Below are 21,581 nucleotides of genomic sequence, written 5' to 3'. Positions count from 1 at the left end.
GCACAGGTTTTGTAACCGAGAGGTCCCGACCAATCACGGCACGAGTCTGCTGCTCATGTGACAATTATTTTTTTTTATGTAACAATCGGGTATCTATGGGAAAGTGCGTTCAATATACCGCTGAGGACCACGGCAGCCGTAAAATGTATAAACACGTTAGCAGAAGAAAGCCTAAGTCTCTATAACATATTATTGCTCATCTTTTTAGACGCTAATATGTCGCTCCAGCCGCAAGCGGCGGACGCCCTGGAGGAGAGAAGCGCTTTCTTCATCGGTGCTGACTCGGGCAACGTCTCGGAAGAGGAGGATCACCATGAACTTATACTTCAGAAAGCTAACGCTCTAGCGTCCGAAAACTGCCTTAGAGAAGCCATTGACTGGTTTTCAGCTGCTATGCGGTACAGTCCTGTGCAGCCCGAGCAGCTCAGCACTTTCGTGGACTGTATCCTCCGCAACTTTAAGAGGAAAGCGGCCGGGCCAGAGCCGCTGTCGGGCCGTAGTAGCCGGGATGCGGCGGAGAGCTCCGCGGAGGAGGACGTGCTGGAGTGTCCTAACTGTCACTGCTTTCTAGGTGAACCCGTGACCTTAGCCTGTGGACATTCATACTGTAAACGATGCTTACAGCGACGGCTGCTTGACAAATGTAAACTGTGTAGTGAACACGTGAGGGGCGAGGAGAAAGTGAACGTGATTTTGTGCGGACTACTAAGTAAATGGTTCCCGGAGGAGGTGGAAAAATCGAAAAAAGTAATGGAAGTGGACGCACTCTGTAGAAGAAAACGCTACCAAGAAGCCGTGGACCTAGCAACCGACGTGATTCAGTCAGGTCAGTGTTGTTAACAGTGCCAGCCGTGCACTGGGTGAGGTGTGTCTACTGCGCACTCTCACCGAGCAGGCATGACTGGAGTGCGGATGTGTTATTACTTAACCAGCGTTGTGTAGTAGTGACGGGAGCGGGATACGTGTATGGCCCCTGCCCTCAATGGATTCAGAGGCGACAACATGGTGACCAACATTTTTTTAAGTAGTAATTACTTAATTTCATGCGTTATACTGACGCCAGTCTCCTCTTGCTCTGCCTATCTGCTGGGCCCAGCTTACGAAATGGCACAAGATGGGCATGCGCGCTTTGTGCACGTTGCGTAAGGCAGGTCGTGACACATATTGGAGCAGGTTTTGTAACTTCTTATGGGGGGAGGGCGGTTGTATTTTGTAATTGTTATGTCTGGGCGAACCACGTTTTCATAAATGTCTTAGAAGGTGCCGGGGGTCCGTATACACACCCAGCAAAGGCAGCAAGTTATGCAGTGAAAGAAACTAAACCAGGCTGGTTTATTTATTTGTAGTTAGCCTGCTAGTGATGTGGGAGTTTCGCAGGTGCAGATGCAAGTATCGATAGGAAACCCCTACGTGGGTGTATTGAAGTGAGTAATGCTCCTCTGTCCGGTAAAAACAAACTAGTCATACTGTAAACTGCCCGCATGTGCACTGAGTTCCCAGGTTAGAGAGGACAGGCCAGAGGATGGCATACCCTGCCTTCGTGAAAACAAAAATAGAAAGTAAAGCAGTGTGATGCATTGTGGGTATGCTGCTGTCTTACAAGAAGAACAGGCTTTCTTTTCCTTCTTCTTTTTTATTTCCTGATTACTAAATTTCTGATTACTTTCAATCACACAATGAAGCAAATCTAGTCTATTCATTAAACTTGTGCTGTTATAGTAATTAGGATAGTAGTTCTATAGCCTGGCAGCTTGACAGTAGGTCTGGAAAACTGCTTTGGACCTTCATGTGATTTAATATCTCATGTAACATGCTGCATCCTTTTTGACCTCTGTTACTCAGACATAAGCAGCACAATATCAGGATGTTTAGCGAAAGGGTTAACCATGTTCCAGGAACCCCCAGGGACTCAGACTTGAAGGCACGTCTTAGTTAATCAGAAAAAATGAATTGCATTTGATAGTTTGAGTAACTTAAAGCAAAACTTTATCCCCTCCCCTTTTCCCCCTAAAATGGTAAATGGTTTGTTTTTTCTGGATGTAACATGGAGCTTGCTGAGGATAAATTAAGAAATAATCAATACAACCCAAATGCACTTCGTCCCCTACATTAGATGCTTGGAGTTACCTGTTTTCAAATTAACATCATATATTTGTGTGTTCGTTTTTTTTCTCGTTTGCTGCTTCGATTATTTTAAAAGGAAGGGCTGTGTGCCGGATGACAAATGACAAAATATGAAATTACAGCCTGCCCTCTTCCTGGATTGTCTCTCAGGTCGTCCCAAAAGCAGTGATTTGTACACATTAAAGGTTACATAAAGATAATAGCAGCATTACCCTTCTGTCACTCAACAGTGGGTAGAAGACTTTACACCGATGCCGCTGAGGCGCTATTGCAGTCGTAGCACCTGCTTACGACAGTGCAGACCCACAGTTCTGCATCCAACCTGAGGGGAGGATAGAAAGTTCCAGACACAGAGTGGGTGCTTCGCTGACGTAACGATGACAAGACAAACTACCCTTACCCTTCCAATTAGTATCTCAAATGCTCCATAGGAATGAGATAATCTCTCTCAGGGAAACGTAATACATTATTAGCACTGACAGTATGCAATGTGGTTTATGATGACACAGCAGTTAAATAACAAACTTCATCTGCCACGCAGACAGATTGCTTTAAAAGGCTGAGGCAGGCTGATTACATAGCCAGTGGAATATATCTTCATCTTAATGTTTAGTCTTTGTCACAGGTGGAAATATTTAGAGCTGTTTTAGGCCCTCCTTAATGGCAGCTGTTCTACCAACAACAAAGCAGTCTGCCTTTCAGAAAAGCCTGTCATTGTGTTTAAAGCATATGTCATGTTTTGTAGTGCTTTTTCTTTTTAATTTAAACTACCACAGTGGACAGAACCATAAAGTCAACCAATCTCTCTGGTCTTGCAGGCTCCTGCAGCTTGTTTTCCTTTTACACTGTTTGCCCAGAATTCATTGACACAGTTAATATGTAATGCAGGGTCCTGATTAATTGCATAATGTGTGACTTGCAGGAAATATTTTCTGTTGAGGGGAAAACAGTACCTGCCTGTGCAGCTAGGAAATATTGTGGGGTAGCTCAGTGAGTTATAGACTTAATTGGTATGTGTGCTATTACTTGAGGTTTAACCTGCGTTGCATGTCACATACATGTCAAATCATGCAGCAACTGAATGGTTTGTATTTGTGCAACTGTTGAGGTTTAAGCAATTTCCTCTGGCCATTAAAAGTTTTTCTTTCCCCTCTCCTTTTCATCCTGTCCTCTGCAGATCCAGACACGACAGTGGTGGCGCGACTGTCTCGAGCGGAGGCGTACATGGGTCTGAAACAGTACCGCCAGGCTTTGGAGGACACTAACGTTTGTCCCCGATCCAGCTGTTCTGCTGAAGTAGGTCACTCAGTGATACTGCAGGAATATGGTAGTCTGCTTTAAAAATAGAAATGAAGCATGACTAATAAATAATAAAGAAACAGAATGACTTTGTAAAATTTGTAAAAGTCTGAGGGATTTATGTGGTTGAATGACTGGTGCTGGGTAAGTTAGCATAGAACTCCCTAAGGATAGTGGACGAACTCACACAACTACCTTTTGCATAGTCGAGTCTAGTTTGCATTCACCTGTTGTGATATATCGGTCAGCCAGCCTTTACTTAGAAAAGGTGTATTTTAAGACTGCTGCCGTCACAGCCCCACAGATGGAGAGAGAGCGGCCTCATTAACTGTGTCATTAGTGTCGTTATATGCTAATGACCTGTAAATTGCAGACCAGTTTACAGCAGCAAGGTTTATTCATTCATCCACATTGATATAGAACACCTTTCAAGGTTTATGTTGGATTAGTGACCAGTGAATTATACTTTTTGCCGATCTCACTGTTTGCTTATAGGCCGTACTTTTAACAGCGGGCTGCTATTTTTACTGTTACATAAAGGAGCTTCTCTTTGGGTAAATATGTTACAAAAGAGTGTCATGACCAGTCAAGGTTTTCTCGATGGCAACTGAGAATGCAGCGATTAAGGTCACAGACATTAATGACTATTACATCACAAGCACGACACCAAACGTCTGTGTCGAATGCCTACGACATGTTTTGTGATTTTATCTATGTCATGCATAGTCATATTGACAGGCATTGAAAGCATTGTGTGTGTGTATGTATATATATGTATATATATATATATATATATATATATATATATATATAAGCTACACCTTTAGCTTGTGTTTTTGAAGCTTATCTGAGAGTCACATTTGCACGTCTTCTTTCAGGCTTTATTTAGGAAAGCTATGGTGCTGCATGACATGGGCCAAGTGGACGAGTCTCTCCAAGTCTTCCTCCACTGCCTGGCTGTTGATGAGGACTTTCCCTGTGTTAAAAGACAAGTGGAAAAGGTGAGAGGATTACGGTATCTGCTGTGAGTCTGCTGCCAGGGATGAAGTGGAATTCATACCGTTTTAACTATTTTAAGTAGTTTAGGTCCAGGGCACGAGTGTCTAAGCTGGGAACACAAAGCTCTCCTTCTCCTTATTCATTTATTATTTACTTTAGAGCCATTTGTCTGTTTATTTAGCATCTGCTATTATATTACAACCCTAATGTAATCGCCTTTTGTCATGACATCTTAATCTTAACTACTGAATTACTCATTTAACTGGGAGCATGTTAGAGACATTAGGTTTTATAAGCATCCTGAAAGGAAGGAGCTGTTGCGTTGCTGTGTTTTTAATAGGATTTATATTGCCAAATGTCCTTTACAGTTTTATTATTCTGGTCATTGATGCTGATATATTTAAATTGAAAAGAGAAAGTAAGAAATTAACTACATAGGCCATGGGACATTAAAGCTATTGGAAATATGGAAATATGAAGCATTTACTGTTGGTGCTTTACTCAAGGTGATGATTGTGGACTGTATGAGGGACATTGGATGCACACAAATGACATTGCTTTTGGTTTGTACTTCCATGACCATGAACGTTGCTGGTTCCTTCGATCTCCCTGGGATCATCTGTCTTAGAATTGCACAAGTTGTTAGTGGGTCAGATCTTATGACTGTGCCTCTAATGACGTTAGTACCACTTAAAGATCAGACAGAGCACAGTATTGTAGTTACACAAGTGACATGCAGCTGACTAATGTATGCAGGACTACATTCGTTCTCTGCATAGCGTGACAGTTCGCCATTATGTGCCTAACCTGGTCTGTGTTCAGCTGCCGACACAAGCGTTTTCTGTAATCGCGTTTCAAAAATTGATTCGTTTGGTCATTTTGGGTTACTGGGTGTGTTGGCATCTTAACTAAATTTCTCATGCTTCTGATTTGGAAATTAGAAGTGAACTAGGCATCTTTCTGCTACAGCGTGGAAGCTCGGCAGCATGAGCCAATAAACCAAGGTTGTACGAGTTGTACCAGCCTCATCAGTACCAAAATGTACCAATCAACTAATTAATGAATATGAAAATGACACCCACTGTCCTCGTTTTCATGACTAAGCTCACACAACACTGAAATGACACTCAGCATATGGTTACACATCTGTTAAAATAAGAGTAAAAGGGTAAAAATGAAGAACAGAAGTTGTGATACATACACATTTCTGGCAGGATCATCACTTTATCACCTTATCCGCCTTATTTTCTGCACGTAGTTTCCTGTGGAAATATTCTGATGAAATATTTTTTAAAATATGCAGTGTTGGAGAAAACGGTGTAGAGGAAAACGAGTGAGTGAAGCATGTGTGAAATGATCTATAATTCAGGCTCTGTCAGTAGTAGACAATAAGCTACTACTATTTTTAAATTTTAGATGTTCATTGATATGTTTTGTTTTTATAGTATTTATAGGAGGTATTTCTGTAGTCTATTGATACTAGATCGTGGAAAAGGGGTGGGATTAAATAAGCTTATGCTTCTTCCTGCTCCTTTTTGAACATGAACGTTATTTGGAGTTGTGGTTGCTCGTTTTCCTTTTGTTTTGCTTTGTTCATTTGTCTCTTTTAATTCTATTTTGTTGTACTTTTGCAACATGTTCAAAATAAAGATTCAATCAAATCAATAGTCTGGGATTAATCTAAAACTGTGAGTGTTGTTTTACTGACATCTGGGAATTAATTATTTATTTTGAACATAACATAAATCACTTCAATGAAGGAAGAAATGGTAGTGTGTAGTTTATTCTTTTCTCAGTAAGCCCGTTGTGCAGAGAGGACAAATAAGTCTATGTTTCCCTCGCTGCACACTGTATGTTTGAGGCCTGAAAATTAAACTGTTATATTATTACTGTGTGAAAAAAAAGAGTATTACATGAACCTGAGAAGAAAATTCACAGTGTATAAAAGTGGCTGTAATTCTTTGGTGGTGACGACAGTATTTTGTTGAACCCTTTGAAATAAAGCTTAGAGTCTGCTCTTTAGGCCCGTGTTACGTGTGTCGGTATCCAAAAATGTATGGACCTAACTGTATTCCTTCAACCTGTGTGGCACGATATGTAGTTTAAAGCCAGTGTTTGATGATTCATTTGAATTTGAATGAGCAAATCTTACAAATATGGGACACCGGCTCTAACACTATCTGAGTCCTCTAGTACCCAGAAGTGTTTCTTCTTCAGGTTTTTTAAGCTTCCCAGGATGGCATTGATGATTTTAGGTGACATTCCAATAACATGCTGATTTCTTTTCACAGATCTTGTGTGATCTGCTCTCCCCCGGTGATGAGAATGTGAAGGTTGGCCTGAGGGAAACAACACAGAACGCACTGACTCACTTACGCAGTAAAACCCTTGTGGCAGATACCCAAGCCCAACCACAGAGGTCAGTCCAAAGGCAACACCTCCACCAAGTCCGTGCTGCCTCTGCGCACCATCTGGAAAACCAGGAGGTACTAACACAATGGAGCTCAATCGCAGAGTTTAATAATGAATTTGTTAATAATGGCAGTTGTAGCCACACCAGTGAAAGAACCACCATCATCTTCTTAACCTCTGTCCTGTGTCATTGTGTAGAGACGCTGGGAAAGTGTGGAGCGACCTGGTTTGAGCCGAGCTCATTCGCTACGATCGCATAGCTCTAATTGTAGTGAGGAGGGTCTAAAGAGAGTTTGCTCTGCTCCTCAACTGGGGGACCAGGACAAAGGAAGCCTCCTGAAGAGGAAGTTGTCAGTGTCAGACATAGAGCCATGTGTAGTGGACAGCGGAAGTAGCAAGCATAAAAAGCAAGGTGCATTGAACAGCTTTCTGCTGTTTTGTTTTTAATTTCTAATCCAAATTTAATTCAATTAAATTTTATTAAAATACCTCTTCTTGTCTTAAGGTGTGGCAAAAGGCTCCAAAACCCCTCCCACCAAACCTAAAATGAGAATTATTCCCAAGGATCTGCTGGACTCCAATGACCTGGAGTGTTCTCTATGCATGAGGTAAGCACTGCCTTGTGTGCCACATTTACTGCTGGCTTACATCAGCGCTCATGGATATGACTCAACAGCCTGGCTGCTTACATCTAGAACAACAAGCTGATTGTTGGATTTTTGTGACCAATGCAGATTGTTTTATGAGCCTGTGACCACACCATGTGGCCACACCTTCTGTAAAAACTGCCTGGAACGCTGCTTGGATCACATGCCCCAGTGCCCGCTCTGTAAAGAGAGTCTCAAAGAGGTGAGAGACACAAATTTACCAAAATTGTGCTGGTGTTCTGCTAATTTTTTAAGGTGCTCTGTGCTTCCTGTTTTTATTAACCCATTGTCCTGCTCTCTTCAGTATCTGGCATCTAGGAAATTTAAGGAGACCATACTCCTGGACATGCTGATCAAACAGTACTTGAGCCGGGAGTATGCAGAGAGGACTAAAATTCACCAGGAGGAGACCAGAGAGCTTTCTGAGTGAGCAGCCTTTTCATTCATGCATCATGTTTATCAGTAAGTGTTTTATGCACATCATAGAAAAGTCCTAAACTCGTTTTCCTTTAATTCCTTCTCCCCAGCCTGACAAAGAATGTGCCTATCTTTGTGTGTACCATGGCGTACCCTACTGTGCCTTGTCCCCTACATGTGTTTGAGCCACGTTACCGCCTCATGATTCGCCGCTGCATGGACACAGGCACCCGGCAGTTTGGGATGTGCATCAGTGACCCCGAAAAAGGGTAAGTATGCAAGCACAGGCACTGTGTTGTGGTTTGCATAAGTCACTAAACAAAAGTCTTTATGCAACATAAAGATAGTTATGAAAGCACTTGTTCAAAGTCTTCATTGATTTTTCTGCTCATGACTGGTAGATGTCAGTAGACATGTTATTGCATGTAATTAATTACCTAAGGCCCTTCAGGGGTCATTAGAACAATTTACCTCAGCTACATTTTCTAAATAAACAGTCATATGCCTTCCTGCAGGTTTGCAGACTACGGCTGCATGCTGATCATCAGGAGTGTCCATTTCCTCCCCGATGGGCGTTCGGTAGTGGACACCATTGGAGGAAAACGCTTCCGGGTCCTGTCCCGAGGAATGAAGGACGGTTACAGTACTGCAGATATTGAGCACTTGGAGGATAGCAGAGTAAGAACCACAGCGAATGTCATTTAGGTGGAAGGAATCCTGTTTTGTGTTCTTGGAGAAAAATCAAGTATCTTAAGTTTAACCAGGCCAAACAATTCTTTGCTTGCCAGGTGGAAGACAGTGAAGAACTAGCAAGACTACAAGAGGTGCATGATGCAGTGTATGAGCAGGCCCGAGTTTGGTTCCAGAACCTCAAGATCCACTTCCACAACCAAATCCTGCAGCACTTTGGACCAATGCCAGAACGAGAAGCTGACATCCAGGTACGTCTCACAGCATATCCAAACTTCCATCTGTGAAGATCTGAATATCTCTGTGCAGATTAAATAGTATCTGACACACTTACAAATATCTCACATAAACCAACAAATGGTAATCGAATGCTTGAGCTTATTGAGATGGATGTAAGCTGTTTGCATTTAACTGCAAAGCTTTCTGTGGGTCCTTTGTGTTTACTGTTATACTACACAGAAAATATTGCACTTCACTGATGTCTTGAAGTGCAGCAATGATTACACAAGCACGTGTGTGTGTTTTAAATTAAAACTGCATTTGATGAACAAGAGGATGACTTGTAATTCATGGTCAATTTAGAATAAGTGAGCTGGAAAATGAAACCTTCTGCATAATTAAACTTCTGCTGAGGTGTGCCTCCCTGCAGTGGGAGTTAATATGGGGAAAAAGTATTAATGGTGTGAGTCACTTTATATTGTTTGTATAGCAGAACAGTTTGTAAAAATACTGCACGGCAGGGAGTTGGCAGCAGAGTTGATTGTTGAGAAGATTTATTATTATCAGAACTTGTATCTCCTGAATTTGCCAACAGCGGGCGTCTTCTTGGAAACAGCACATGGCCAGTAAATCTTGCATTACTTGGACTTTAAATTATTATATGAAACTGGACCATTTGAAACTCGACACACTTGCCTTTTTGGGAGACCCGTATTGCCATGTACTCGCTTGCGTCAGGGATCTTAATACCTTAACGTAGGTGCTGTGTGCGCTCAGATGTAGCTTTTACTTGCAGCCTGCAGCGTTAAAGGGGATTACAGCTCACTTCTTTGGACACCCACTGGGTGGAGTCTATTGACAATATAGGCTAAAGAGCTTAAAGGGTGCTTCATAGCTAATCCTGGCTGCTCTGTTGCATCAGAACAGTGTCATGAAAAGACTTTACCACATGCTAGCAAAGACACGACACTGACCTTTAATTCCCTTATTATAGAGAAATAAACTGATTATTTGCTTTGAAGTTAACTGTAGCACACACAATAGTAAAGACCATTCACTTCTAATACTGTGTCAAGTGCAAATGTTTTAACTGGCTCAGGCTTCCTGACTCTGGCACAGTCATACGTTAAGTACTGCATTTAGCTGCACATAAGGAAAAACTATGAAGTTTAGTAATAAATGTAGCACCAACACTGACTTGGTACAGAGTTTAAAAATCTCTATGAGCAGATTGATTTGAATCAGTTTCATGGGTGAATGGATTTAATTACACTTCTAATTAGACTTCTGAGATGTCTGCAGCAACAAAAAATGAATAGATAAATAAAAGTGGCAGATGATCAGGAGATTTTGGAGTTATTGATTACTGGGGGGGTTTGGCATGCTCATAATTGACTTAATACATTAAAAGTCCAAAATACTCATAGTCTGCATTTGTGTTATGAGACTTTCTATGAAAGATTAGGATTTAATTTAATATGCATGCACTGTTGGGGTTGGAAGAAAGGGAAAGGCTTTTTCTCAAAGCCAGAATAATTAAAAAAAATACTGAATATTTCTATAATTTAAACTACAACATCCAGTTCTGCTCAGATCCTTGAGATTCAGAGTGTAATAATTTGGGTTTTGTCTGTTTATCAGTACTAGTTTTCAGAGATTTTCTCAACATGCTCCAGACGAGAGTATCACATTTGCCTTGTTCATTGATGTTAAACATAGTACCAGGACCCTCAACTGAGTTGGGCTCAGTTTGTCTCACGGCAAAGGTTTGTGCTTTCTTGAAAGCTGCTTACACTCCTCCTCCTTTCTTCCAGGCGACTCCGAATGGTCCAGCCTGCTGCTGGTGGCTGCTGGCTGTTCTGCCTATCGACCCTCGATACCAGCTGTCTGTCCTGTCCATGACCACCCTCAAAGAACGTTTGGTTAAGATCCAGCACATCCTCACATATCTGCAGAGCATCCCCAACAACTAGAGCTTCCCTACAAACAAACAGCTTTTGGACTTTGAAGTGACATTTAAGAAGAACCCTTCAGCAACACCTGCTTTCGTTCCTACTGCCAGTTCACCCCATCAGTTACAGCTAAGAGACCCCCCCTCACCACCACCACCACCACCACTAGTATATGGCTCGATCAGTGCAAAGCTGTCATTCACTCTAACATATACGGCCAAACCACCTCAGGGATACTTTGAGTGAAACATTTGATGTTTGTGATTATGAAAAATGATCTAGAAAAAAAAATAAGACAGCAACTATTCTCATCTGCTTTATTGTCAATTTCCAGAAATATTTCCTGAATAATTGCAGAAAAACAAGAACAAGAGAAGTTACTGCAGCACGTGGTTAATATTTCCTTATTGTTGCTCTTGAGTGACAGAGTAGGATATCCCATAATCACTTTTTTTGTGATTAATGCAAGTGAACTGAGGGGGAAAGTGTTTTTTGTTTGTTTGTTTTGTCTTTGATGTATGGAAGCTTAATTATGCCACTGGAAAAACAAAAGAAAAAAAAAAATACCAGGCAGAGCTGGTATCTCATAAATTTGAATTACGGACTAAAATTTGTGATTATTAAGTAGATTTTGAGATAATGACCCCCAATTTTGACTCGTAGATTGCAACACCCCCCCCCCCCAAAACAAACAAACAAACAACAACAAAAATGCTTCCACACTGATAAGACCAGTGAAAGGCTTTTTTCCCCTCTGGATTTGTTTCTGAGCTGTAAAATTTTTATCTGGAGGAAAGGCGGTGTGACTCTGTGAAACAAAATCCTAAATGCTCAAAGTCCAAAAAAAGTAAAAGCAAGATTACTTAAAGGAATTACTGTGAAGTGATGTATGCACGGACCAAGTGCAACTAAAAGCTGGTGCACGTGTACCAAACACAGATACAAGTATTACACTTTTCTTACATTACACTTCCATTTCTGCCTCTAGGGAGCGGCAAAGGACCTGTTGAAAGAATACATGTTTCGAGCTTCTTCCAGCTTCTCATGCATTTTGTTGCTCCTAACCTGAGTTTAAGAGGAGCACGTGACCTTGAAAAGTTTTTTTTTGTTCCTAATGTTTTCTTCCTTTGGCAGCCTCAGGTTTGGCCCTGGCTTCTCTTTTCTGGTTGGCTCACAGTGAACTTGAATTCCTAATCTCCTTCTTCCACATGGACCACAAGATTCCTCTAGAGCATGCATCTGCAGGATCCAGTGGTTCGGTTCTTGAAGTGCTTTTAGTGTCTTCTTTAAAACAAAAAAACAATCCAGCTTCCCATTGAGTTAAGTTAAAACTGAATTAATTTATGAGTAAAGTAATATGTGTACATTGTGTCCATAAGTTGTGTTTGAAATCCTAAGGGGGTCTTGCGATATTATGGCAAATTGAAACCAGTAAAATCAGCATGCCTACAGCTATTGGGTTAGCATTATTCTTTATTAAAAGCTGCTCTCTGTCTGCGTGGAAGAGGAAGGATGGTACCTGCAGTGCTTCAGTCAGAGGACTGCGTATGCCTTACACCATTTTGCATTGTGGTTTTGGCGTTGGTTACCATTCCCTATTTTTTGGTCACAGCATGAATACTACTTTTAATTGTATATCTTTTTTTTTCAGAATTAATTTGAGCTACCGGGCGTTCACAATATCTAAGAAAGGCCAAGGGGGTGGACGAGTAGAGTTGTATGTAAACCGTTTGTACAAAGGCTTTTTGGACAGACCTCGCTTTTTTTTTTGCTCAGATGTTTTAAGTTATCAATTTTCAATAATAAATGCACTTTTTTTTTCAACATTGGCTGTGGTGATTTTTCTGCAACATCGACATCATAACTAAAAATGCAAATTGTTAAATAAAAGCTGCTCTTACAGGAATATTTATTTAGATTTGTGTAACTAATTTAGCAAATATTGCTAAATTGTACAAGATCATATGCAGCATTGCCTGTTTCCAACACAGCTACACCTGCTTCTTCACTCAGTCAGAAACAGCTACTCGAGTATGATCCATTCATGTATCAGTTCCATAGGAAATACAGTAAAAACAGTTTGGTGAGAAATCATACCAGCTCTAGCTCAGGCTTGAGAAAGCTGTACATTTCTCTGCCACCAGAGGGCAACAATACAGCATTAACAAATACAATAAGGGTTTCATAACTCACCCTCTGCCCACTGCACTTATTCAACCTCAACTTTTATTATGAAAATATAAAGAGATCTCTAAGTGGATTACACTTTCACAGCCAGCCATGTGAAATTCAATATTCCACAAAAAAAGAAAAAGGACAATAGGAGTAAGTAGACAGAAATAATGGCACGCAGCTGATGAATCCGGGTGCTGAATGCTCCATGTTCTTCCATCAGAGGTCATTGTGCAGAAAGCATCATAACAAACTCTGCAGGGGGAGACAGACAGCAGCAGATCCACTGATAAGGACTAATGACACTAATATCACAAAAAGTCACGCCGTTCTCAGCCCGTATGACACTGTAATCACAAAACGTTTATGTGCTCGCCAGGTTTATGAAACACTGAAGTGTTTACAGGATAGTACGCTTTGGTACTTTGAATTTTAACTGCTTTAAACCGACTTTAGAGTTATGACTACTTCTTTAGCTGACCTTATTGATTCATCTGGATTAGCTTGTCAATGAAGACAGCTATTGACGTTTCCTGTTAATGAAATCCAGCTGCAGATTGCAGATCGATCATATCTTCCATGTTTCCATTGTCCCTCCGAAGTGCTTTAAAACAATTATTATTGGCGTGAAACTATTGATCACTGGGTAGGAAAGCGTAATTCCAAATTAACCTAGTAACACTGTTTTTTTTTACTAGTAACAGCAGCTCTGTTGTAGTCAATCAGATCTCCAGTTTGAGCCTAAACACGATCATTTTCACTGTCCTCATGGGCGCCGTAGATCTCTGTGGGCCATGTGCCTGGTAGTAATACTGCACATGTGTCAGGACTGGATAGATACACTCAATATGCTGCCCTTGGGGCTAATTGATGATAATGAGGAGCACCTGCTTATTGATCCACGGAGTGACACACCTGTTCATATGTCCCCAATCATAATTGATTGGAGTCCTGAGACGAGGCGAACAGGATCACAGCTTGCTTTAAGCCTGTGGTGTGCCGCATACTAATTTCACTCACACAAACGTCGTATTGATAGTGCTGCACGTGCTCACACGTGGACGTGTTTATATGTGTGTGTTAGTTAATTGTTTATCTGAGTGCAGCATAATGTGATTTCTGCTGAGTCCTTGAGCTGCCCAGCAGTGCCTGCTCTTTGCATGTGGCATGTGACAGGTGTCCAGGCATGTGTATTGATCGGCTTAATGCAGCTCTGATTACATTGGATCGCTCCAGCCAGCTCACCTTGACTTAACCAGCCCTCCTGTCCTGTCTCATCCTTTTGTACCCCATTTCTCACAATTTTTTTCTTCTTCTGTCCCTTTCAAATTTGACCCATTCCAACTAGGTTCACCATGTCCTTCCTTACCACAGGTTTGACAGCATTCCCTCCATATATCAATTACATCATTACATCAGGTCTGGTGAAAACTTTACATATTTCATAAGTCTTGGGTGGTGCAAAAATGGCTTCATGGCACCACCTATAAAATTTAAATGAAGTTCTTCCTCTCACATAGTCACATAGTTTGAGCTTCATGGATAAAATCTGGGACACATGTGTAACATCCCTTTACAAAATGTTCTTGGGGTATTCAGTAACTTGTAGCTATACGCTACGACCCGAACCCAGAATTACATTACAGTTATACACGCTATACTTCAACAAACTCCTTCCAGGGATTTAATTGGATTAACCTCATATTTTTGAGTCCTTGGCCACGCTAAATTGCAAAGCTTTCCAGTTTTTCTTAAACAGTGACTCTGTGCTGCCATGGTGAATTTCAATCAACTTTGCCATGCCACTTTAATTTGCTGTAATTAACACGCACGTTGTTGAATATGGCTTAAATAATTTGGCTGCTTGACATGTTTGGCAGAGTTTCATACAGAAGCCCTTCCTGACACAACCGCAAAGGGGGATTTGTGTCTCCAACTGGAATTAAACAGCTGACCTTTCATTTGCCAAGCAAACATGTAAATGACTACACTATGGAGGAAATGTTTAGAAATAGCCAACCTAGTGGCAACGGGGAAAGGATGTTTTACATGCTGATGCACCAATTCGAGCAGGTTTTTGGGAGCCTTAAGGAGTAGATGTTACTTTATTGTGAAAACTGTGTAGATGAGACCCTGATGGGAAGCTGAATTTGGCATTAATTAAGTTTGGCACAGCTTAAAAACTGACATGAAGGTGGGTTGCAAAGGAGGTTGCAGCAGAAGCAGCAATTGTGAGCAGAATAAGGTAATGTAAATAATGTAAATGCATAAGATTTGCCAGCAAGATACGTAGAGGAGTATCAGCTGATATAAGTTGACAAAGTGATTAGCCTGCCTGAAAATCCACTGACTACGGAAGTCATACAAGTACCCCTGGCTAATAATGATACTGCGCACCCATCCCCTGCACTCACTTTTTCTGTTTTAAAATAATGATTCCCTTTCATATTTTTGCCTGAAGTCTGTCCTCTCCCACACAAGTCCCCAACCACTCACCATCAAAGTCAATGTTGCCATCTTTGTTGAGGTCAATGTCACTGAGGATCTCCTCCAGCTCGCCTTTCTTCAGCTTCTCCCCGAGGAGGGTTTTCATGCCCTCCCTCAACTCATCAAGTGTGATCTTTCCATCGCCATCACAGTCAAACTGTAGCGGGTATGGTTAAGAGCAAGAGGGTCGGAGCACAAACATGCAGTGAGCGAAGAAAGACGAATAATTAGACCATAGGTGAAGAGAACTGAAAGCCACGCAAAGAACAAGCAAAGAAAAATTAAATTACAAATTTGTTAGATAATGATGAAATCAAGCACTGGATACAGAACAACAATACAAAGAATAATAAGCAGAAGAGAAACAATAAAAGTTGAAATTGAGTTTTGCATCAAGTATGTGGATGCAGATTGGCTGCGTGAGCTCCCTGGGAGTTTGAAAACAGCTTGAATGTGCAGATGGTTCAGCGCTGACTCACGAAAAGTTAGTAGTTGAGAAAGGCTTTTGAAGAGACTCTAAGTTAGAATGAGCTGAAATGATTTCTCATTTGTTCAGCCTGAGTTTTGAAGCTCTCTATTCAGAAAAGGTGAGAGCTAATGTCCTATTCTCCACAAATTGATTCAAACACCAGAGCTGGAATTTCTGGTTTCTGACAGCAATGGTAATGAGTCAAAGGTGAAACAGAGGAGTCATTCATAACATACACCAGGGCCCACGAGTGGATAACGATATGTATTTTTGCAGTTTTCCCTGCATACACCGACAGTGAATTTGAATTCAAACATCAAAATCTGTCTGAGGTTTAACCACAGGAGTTTAACAAAATCATAACAATAACCGTTTAGAAATCAGCCCTCTGGAGTCAACAGACCCACCGGCCCATCCAAATCACCAGTTTAAGATGACTTCGCAGCCTCCCTGAGTCTCCTGTGTCCAAAGTGCAGACTTCAAACTTTAAACCAGTTTTTAACCCTAACAGTCCTACAGCACAAAAATAAATTGAAGCGATGGTTATTTAATGTCAGTCTTGCCTTCTTTTCTTGAGTCAGTGGGTTTTACCTTTGTGTATTTACATTCACATCCACCTTCTCCAGAGGGTTTTTGACTTGGTTGAATGTCATGAAGGCTTTTTGTAATAATTGAAATAATTCTGTGATCATCCACTTTGATTGTTTTCTGTGGTCTTTGTTGTAACTGAGCTGCCCAGTACATTCATTCATCTCTCTCACAGTTTCTCAAGAACAGTTTCCGCAGACTCAAGAACAGTTTCTTCCGAAAGGCCATAACCAACCTTAACTCATACACGCACCGATAACACAGTCCCACCCCTTCATTTCCCCATTTCCCTCTATAAACCACCACTGTGCAATACTAAATTCTATGTGCAATAACCCGAACTGTATATACACAACACTATTTATTTACATATTTAGTTTTTTACACCAGATTGTATATTTGTACATTTTACATTTATTTCTGTTAATACTGTCCATATGTATATAGTGCTGCAGAACATTTGTATTTTTCAGCATAATTGAATCATTTGGAATCAACTCCAGATCTTGAATCTGCTTAATTTGTCATGACATGAAATGACCAATAAATTTTAAGCCTCTGAAAATGGGGGAACTATCACTAAAAATGTCTTTAACTCATAAAGAATTAATACAATACTTTTGGTAAATTCAAGAGATTTGGGAGGCAAAACTACAAGAATTATATCGTTGTCCAAAATGTTATGGGCTTGGCTGCAAACTATATGTTATTTGGCATTTGAATGTATCCGCATACTGTATTTATTAAAAAGCTTCAAAAATAATTTCCAAATGGCAGCTCATATCCAATTTCTCTCTTGCTTTTCATAACAGAGAAAAAAGAGCGAGAAAAAAAACAAAACAGGAGGCTAAATTTACAACACAGATAAATGAATCTCAGTGGCCTGATGTACACGCTGATGTGTTCTCAGTTGAAATCATTAAGAGCACATTATCGGTGCTGTCTGTTTTGTGGTACCCATTAAAAACCTATCATTCTGTAATGTGGTAATGGGATGAACCCAGGTGTGCAAAGCTGTGCTTACAAATAACATCATCAACATCGTCGCGTTTGTTTTGCTCGGCCACAACCGACGTCACACGAGGTCCCTGAGCCGCTGTCGTACCTGCTTCTGTGTTCGTGTCAAAGGAAACGACTCAATAAATATTTCCCATGTCAACGAGGCACCGCAGCATTTCAAGGCAACTCCGCTGAGAACAATTACAGGTGGCACGAAGAAGTGTATTTAGAGTATAAGCTGTGGGTCTCTGGACAGTGTAAACCAGACTGCCTGAAAATCTCATTGATAGAAATACTTTTCTTTCTCCCTTTTCTTCTGTATTCTTACATAGAAAGCCCTCTCCCCTCAGCCTTTATTACAGGTAAGAGTCACACAGTTCTTGGCAATCTTTAAAGAAAGGTCGCACACTTCAAAAAACTGTCAGTACTGGGTCTAATTTACTTGCTTAAAGGAATATTTTTTTACACTTTCTGGCTGGAGACCTTTTTACCTGTTTGAAGGCACAGCGGAGCTCTTTCAGCCCGACCATATGAGCTGTCTCAGCCACCATCCTCGGCCCCATTAGCTCACAGAAATCATCAAAGTCTACATGACCACCCCCTGTAGAAAGACAGAGGACACACACACATTCACGTGGACACACACATTCGGAGATATGCACAGAAAGACTGTCAAGAGTTACTTTGTGTGCTTTCCTTGTGAGGCTGTGGTGCACATACACTGTTCAAAAAAGCCGGGAACGAGGAAGGAACATTTTGAAAATACATCAGATCAATGGGGAAGAAAATCATGCTGGATATCTATACTGACACAGACTGGGTGATGTGTTAGGAATGAAAGGATGCCACATCGTTTGCTGGAAATGAAAATGATCAACCCACATCCAGACAGCCCAAAAATCAAAGTAGAAACATGACGTGGCAAGCTAGTCCATTTTGACCAAATTTCATTGCTGGATGGACTAAAACAGACTGAAGCAGTCCCAGAGGTATTCTAATGGATTTAGGTTAGCCAAATATGGGTACCAGTTAATGGTATCAACTCGTTCATGCTCCAGGAACTCTCTGCATACTCTCGCCACATAAAGTCAGGCATTGTCGGAGGAGGAACGATGGGACCCACTCCACCAGTCTAAAAATTGGTCTAAGGATGTCATTCTGATACCTAATGGTAGTCAGGGTGCTGGTGCCTGTAGAGGTCTGTGCGTCCCTCGATGCATATGTGTCACCAGACCATCACTGACCCACCACCAAACTGGTCATGCTGAACAACTTTACAGGGACTATAATGTTCTCCCCGGCTTCTCCAGACCCTCTCCCATTTGGCACATTTAATTTTTTTAAAAGTGTAGGTGTTACGGGCACATGAAATATTTATTGATCAACATCTTGTGAGAATTTTGGTGACTTTTTTGTAGATATCATACTTAGTCGATTTTTTTGGGCAATGTGTTTGGCTTTAAGGCCCGCTGCTAGAGACTCGGTGGCTTTAACTTAAAATCAGTCTTCGTTTAGCTCTGTTTTTGGCTGACCTGACTGACCAGCCTGCCAAAGATGGTGCACATTTGGAAAGCATGTCCCATTTAAAACCAGCATTAGTCCTCATCACCTGCTCTGATTAGATGACCACGTGGTGCTAGGTTCACCCCCACTTTCTAGTGAAAAGTGGACATTTGCTGTAATTTTCACTTATGGCTGGTCTATGGACTGGAGTCTGATGTTGAGTGAAAGGGAAATAACTTGTTCAAACAAAGCTAAAGCTCCAACAGGATACTTCTCCATGTATGGCAGTTTAAAAAAATAAAAAATAAAAAATCCACACAGACAGAGACTGGAAACTTGGCTTTAGCACTGTAAGCCAATTATAGACATACATTTCAGCCAAACTCTTTTTAATCCTCTTTACCAGCAGTAGCATGCTTCAGTGTCCTGTCTTCTGACTATCACCGAGTTCCTGCTCATAGAGGTTCATCTAATTTGGTTTTTTTTTCTCTGCATTATTGTAGTGCCCTTACCTTAAGTTGACAGTTGTTGTGATTTGGCACTATATAGTCTATCTAGTCACGCTTCCTGGTTTGTTCCCTTTTTTGTTCAGTCTGTTCCAGTCTCGTCTCAGTTTTGCCATCTGTCTGAGGTCTGGGTTTTTGTCTTCTGTCTGCAAAAAGCTTGTGTGTCTTTGTCCAGGTCTCAGTGCCAGTCCTGTCTCCTGTCCCTGAGTCTGTTCTCTCTGTATTTGTTTACGTGTCTGTGTCAGAGTCCAGCCCATGTTCTGTTACGTCCTGTTTTGTTTTGGTAGCCTGTGTCTCGTGTGCGTTATGTTCAGTTTTGCTCCCCGTGTCTCATTAGTCTGTGATTAATTTTCAGCCATCTCCACATCTGTTGCCTGTTACCTCAATATCCTCTGTGCATGTATATATTGTCTCAGTCTTCCCTTCATTTGTACAACCACACTTCCATTAGATAAGAACTATAGCCAGAAATAATGGGAGGAGAAATAACCTATAAAAGAGCTATATGTTCTATAAAAAACATTTTCCCACAAATGTCTGAAAAAGAAAAAAAGATTTTATTTTATTAAACATTTAACTGACCTGACAGGCTGAGGGAGCATGTGTTACAGTTTAGGTGGTGCAACCTCAAAAGCGTGGACGCCTCTGGATTTAAAATAAGAACGCTGAACTGAACTGAGTCAGATGATCAGACGATCAGGGACAGGTCTGCTTTGTACACAGGAGCCTGCGCATGGAGCCCTTCATATGTAAAATCATGTCATAAAAATTAAAAATGAACACAATTCAATTTAGTTTTATTCATAAAGCGCCACATCACAACAACAGTCTCCTCAAGCTGTTGCACTGTTAAGTAAAGACCCGACAATATTGGAGACAAACAATAACCAACAACCCCCTATGAGTAAGCACTTTGGCAACAGTAGGAAGGAAAAACTCCCTTTTAACAGAAAGAAACCTCCAACAGAGCCAAGAGGGGAGGAAGACAGGGCACAAGAACAAGGGTTCAGGGTCACCTGATCCACCCCTAACTATATGCTTTATTAAAAAGTAAAGTTTTAAATCGAATCTTAAACATAGGAAGCATGTCTGTCTCCCATATCCAAACTGGGAGCTGGTTCCACAGAAAACGGGCCTGAGGGGTCTGCCTCCCATTCTACTTTTAAATATCCAAGGAACCACAAGTAAGCCTGCAGTCTGAGAGCAAAGCGCTCACTAGGGTGATATGGTATTACGAGATCTTTAAGATAAGATGGGGCCTGATTAATCAAGACCTTGTATGCGAGGATTCTGGGTTGAAAATACTGAACTGAAAGGGATCAGTGCTGGCTAGTTTTTGTTTGGGGCTTTGCTCCTGCATTTTGGACCAGTTGAAGACAGACAAAGAAGGACTTGGGAATGCAGGTAAAGACTGAATTACATTAAAAGAGACAGGAGGAAATTTTCTAATAGAATTTACCAAGAGTTCCAAGTTATTAGCCAATAGTATTAGTTTGACCTTTTTCAGTATTTCTTAGATAAAAGAAGCAAGACTGGTTGAGCTTGGAGAAATGAGATTAAAGTTAAAAGGCTGGTCAAAGGAATATGGCTGTGAAGGTTCTCAGTCATCCAGGTCATTGTGGTCTAAGGAGCTTGGAAAGAAAAGCGTCTGGACTTCTTCAGGTTGCTTGAAGACGTTTCACCTCTCATCCGAGAAGCTTCTTCAATTCTAGGGTCAAATGGTGGAGTGTTTTCTCCAAGCACGACATCCCAGTGCATTTCAGACCCAGCGACACACTCAGACAAAAACTCCTAAATACAAACTTAACAATGTGGTGTATGCTGTACAGTGCAGCGAGGAATGCCCAGACCTCTACATCAGAGAGACCAAACAGCCACTTCACAAGCGCATGGCACAACATAGAAGAGCCACCTCCACAGGACAAGACTCAGCAGTCCATCTGCATCTAAAGGATAAAGGACACTCTTTCGAGGATGCCAGTGTTCACATTTTGGACAGAGAGGACAGATGCTTTGAAAGAGGAGTGAAAGAAGCCATCTATGTCCACTGTGAGCGACCATCTTTGAACAGAGGCGGTGGTTTACAACACCAACTGTC

The 21,581-nt window shown here is 41.2% G+C and overlaps 2 protein-coding genes across 4 annotated transcripts in view; one reads left to right on the top strand and one right to left on the bottom strand.

Annotated features, from left to right (window-relative positions):
• The first annotated feature begins 66 nt into the window (after positions 1-66).
• Positions 67-12,583, top strand: lonrf1 (LON peptidase N-terminal domain and ring finger 1). The gene is made up of 12 exons (XM_084931386.1): positions 67-826; positions 3,302-3,420; positions 4,302-4,424; positions 6,714-6,908; positions 7,033-7,246; positions 7,340-7,442; positions 7,569-7,683; positions 7,786-7,907; positions 8,009-8,167; positions 8,414-8,576; positions 8,687-8,839; positions 10,622-12,583. Exons 1-12 carry the CDS (start codon positions 217-219, stop codon positions 10,778-10,780), a joined length of 2,235 nt encoding a protein of 744 aa, XP_084787512.1. The 5' UTR covers positions 67-216; the 3' UTR covers positions 10,781-12,583.
• The window catches only part of cabp4 (calcium binding protein 4), a 30,508-nt gene continuing 20,968 nt past the window's right edge, over positions 12,042-21,581 (bottom strand). For 2 of the 3 annotated variants that reach the window (XM_084931387.1, XM_084931389.1), the window contains 2 exons: positions 17,966-18,075; positions 12,042-15,575 (listed from right to left, as the gene is read on the bottom strand). In XM_084931387.1, coding sequence (XP_084787513.1) covers positions 15,375-15,575; positions 17,966-18,075 — 311 coding nt within the window. In that variant the 3' untranslated portion in view covers positions 12,042-15,374. The remainder of the gene's footprint in view (positions 15,576-17,965; positions 18,076-21,581) is intronic. The other variant, XM_084931388.1, reaches the window with a different exon arrangement.

Source organism: Perissodus microlepis, chromosome 6 (genome assembly GCF_051167445.1).
Source record: "Perissodus microlepis isolate ML-2025 ecotype Zambia chromosome 6, ASM5116744v1, whole genome shotgun sequence".
NCBI classification, from domain to species: domain Eukaryota; kingdom Metazoa; phylum Chordata; class Actinopteri; order Cichliformes; family Cichlidae; genus Perissodus; species Perissodus microlepis.
The sequence above is the reverse complement of the archived record's forward strand: the minus strand, read 5'-3'. Positions and strand labels throughout refer to the sequence as shown.

Bases quoted from the DNA above. Each gene is read 5' to 3' on its own strand.
- lonrf1 (XM_084931386.1), top strand. From the start codon at position 217: ATGTCGCTCCAGCCGCAAGCGGCGGACGCCCTGGAGGAGAGAAGCGCT. The intron at 827-3,301 runs GTCAGTGTTGTT...TGTCCTCTGCAG, and splicing joins AACCGACGTGATTCAGTCAG to ATCCAGACACGACAGTGGTG. The intron at 7,443-7,568 runs GTAAGCACTGCC...TGACCAATGCAG, and splicing joins GAGTGTTCTCTATGCATGAG to ATTGTTTTATGAGCCTGTGA.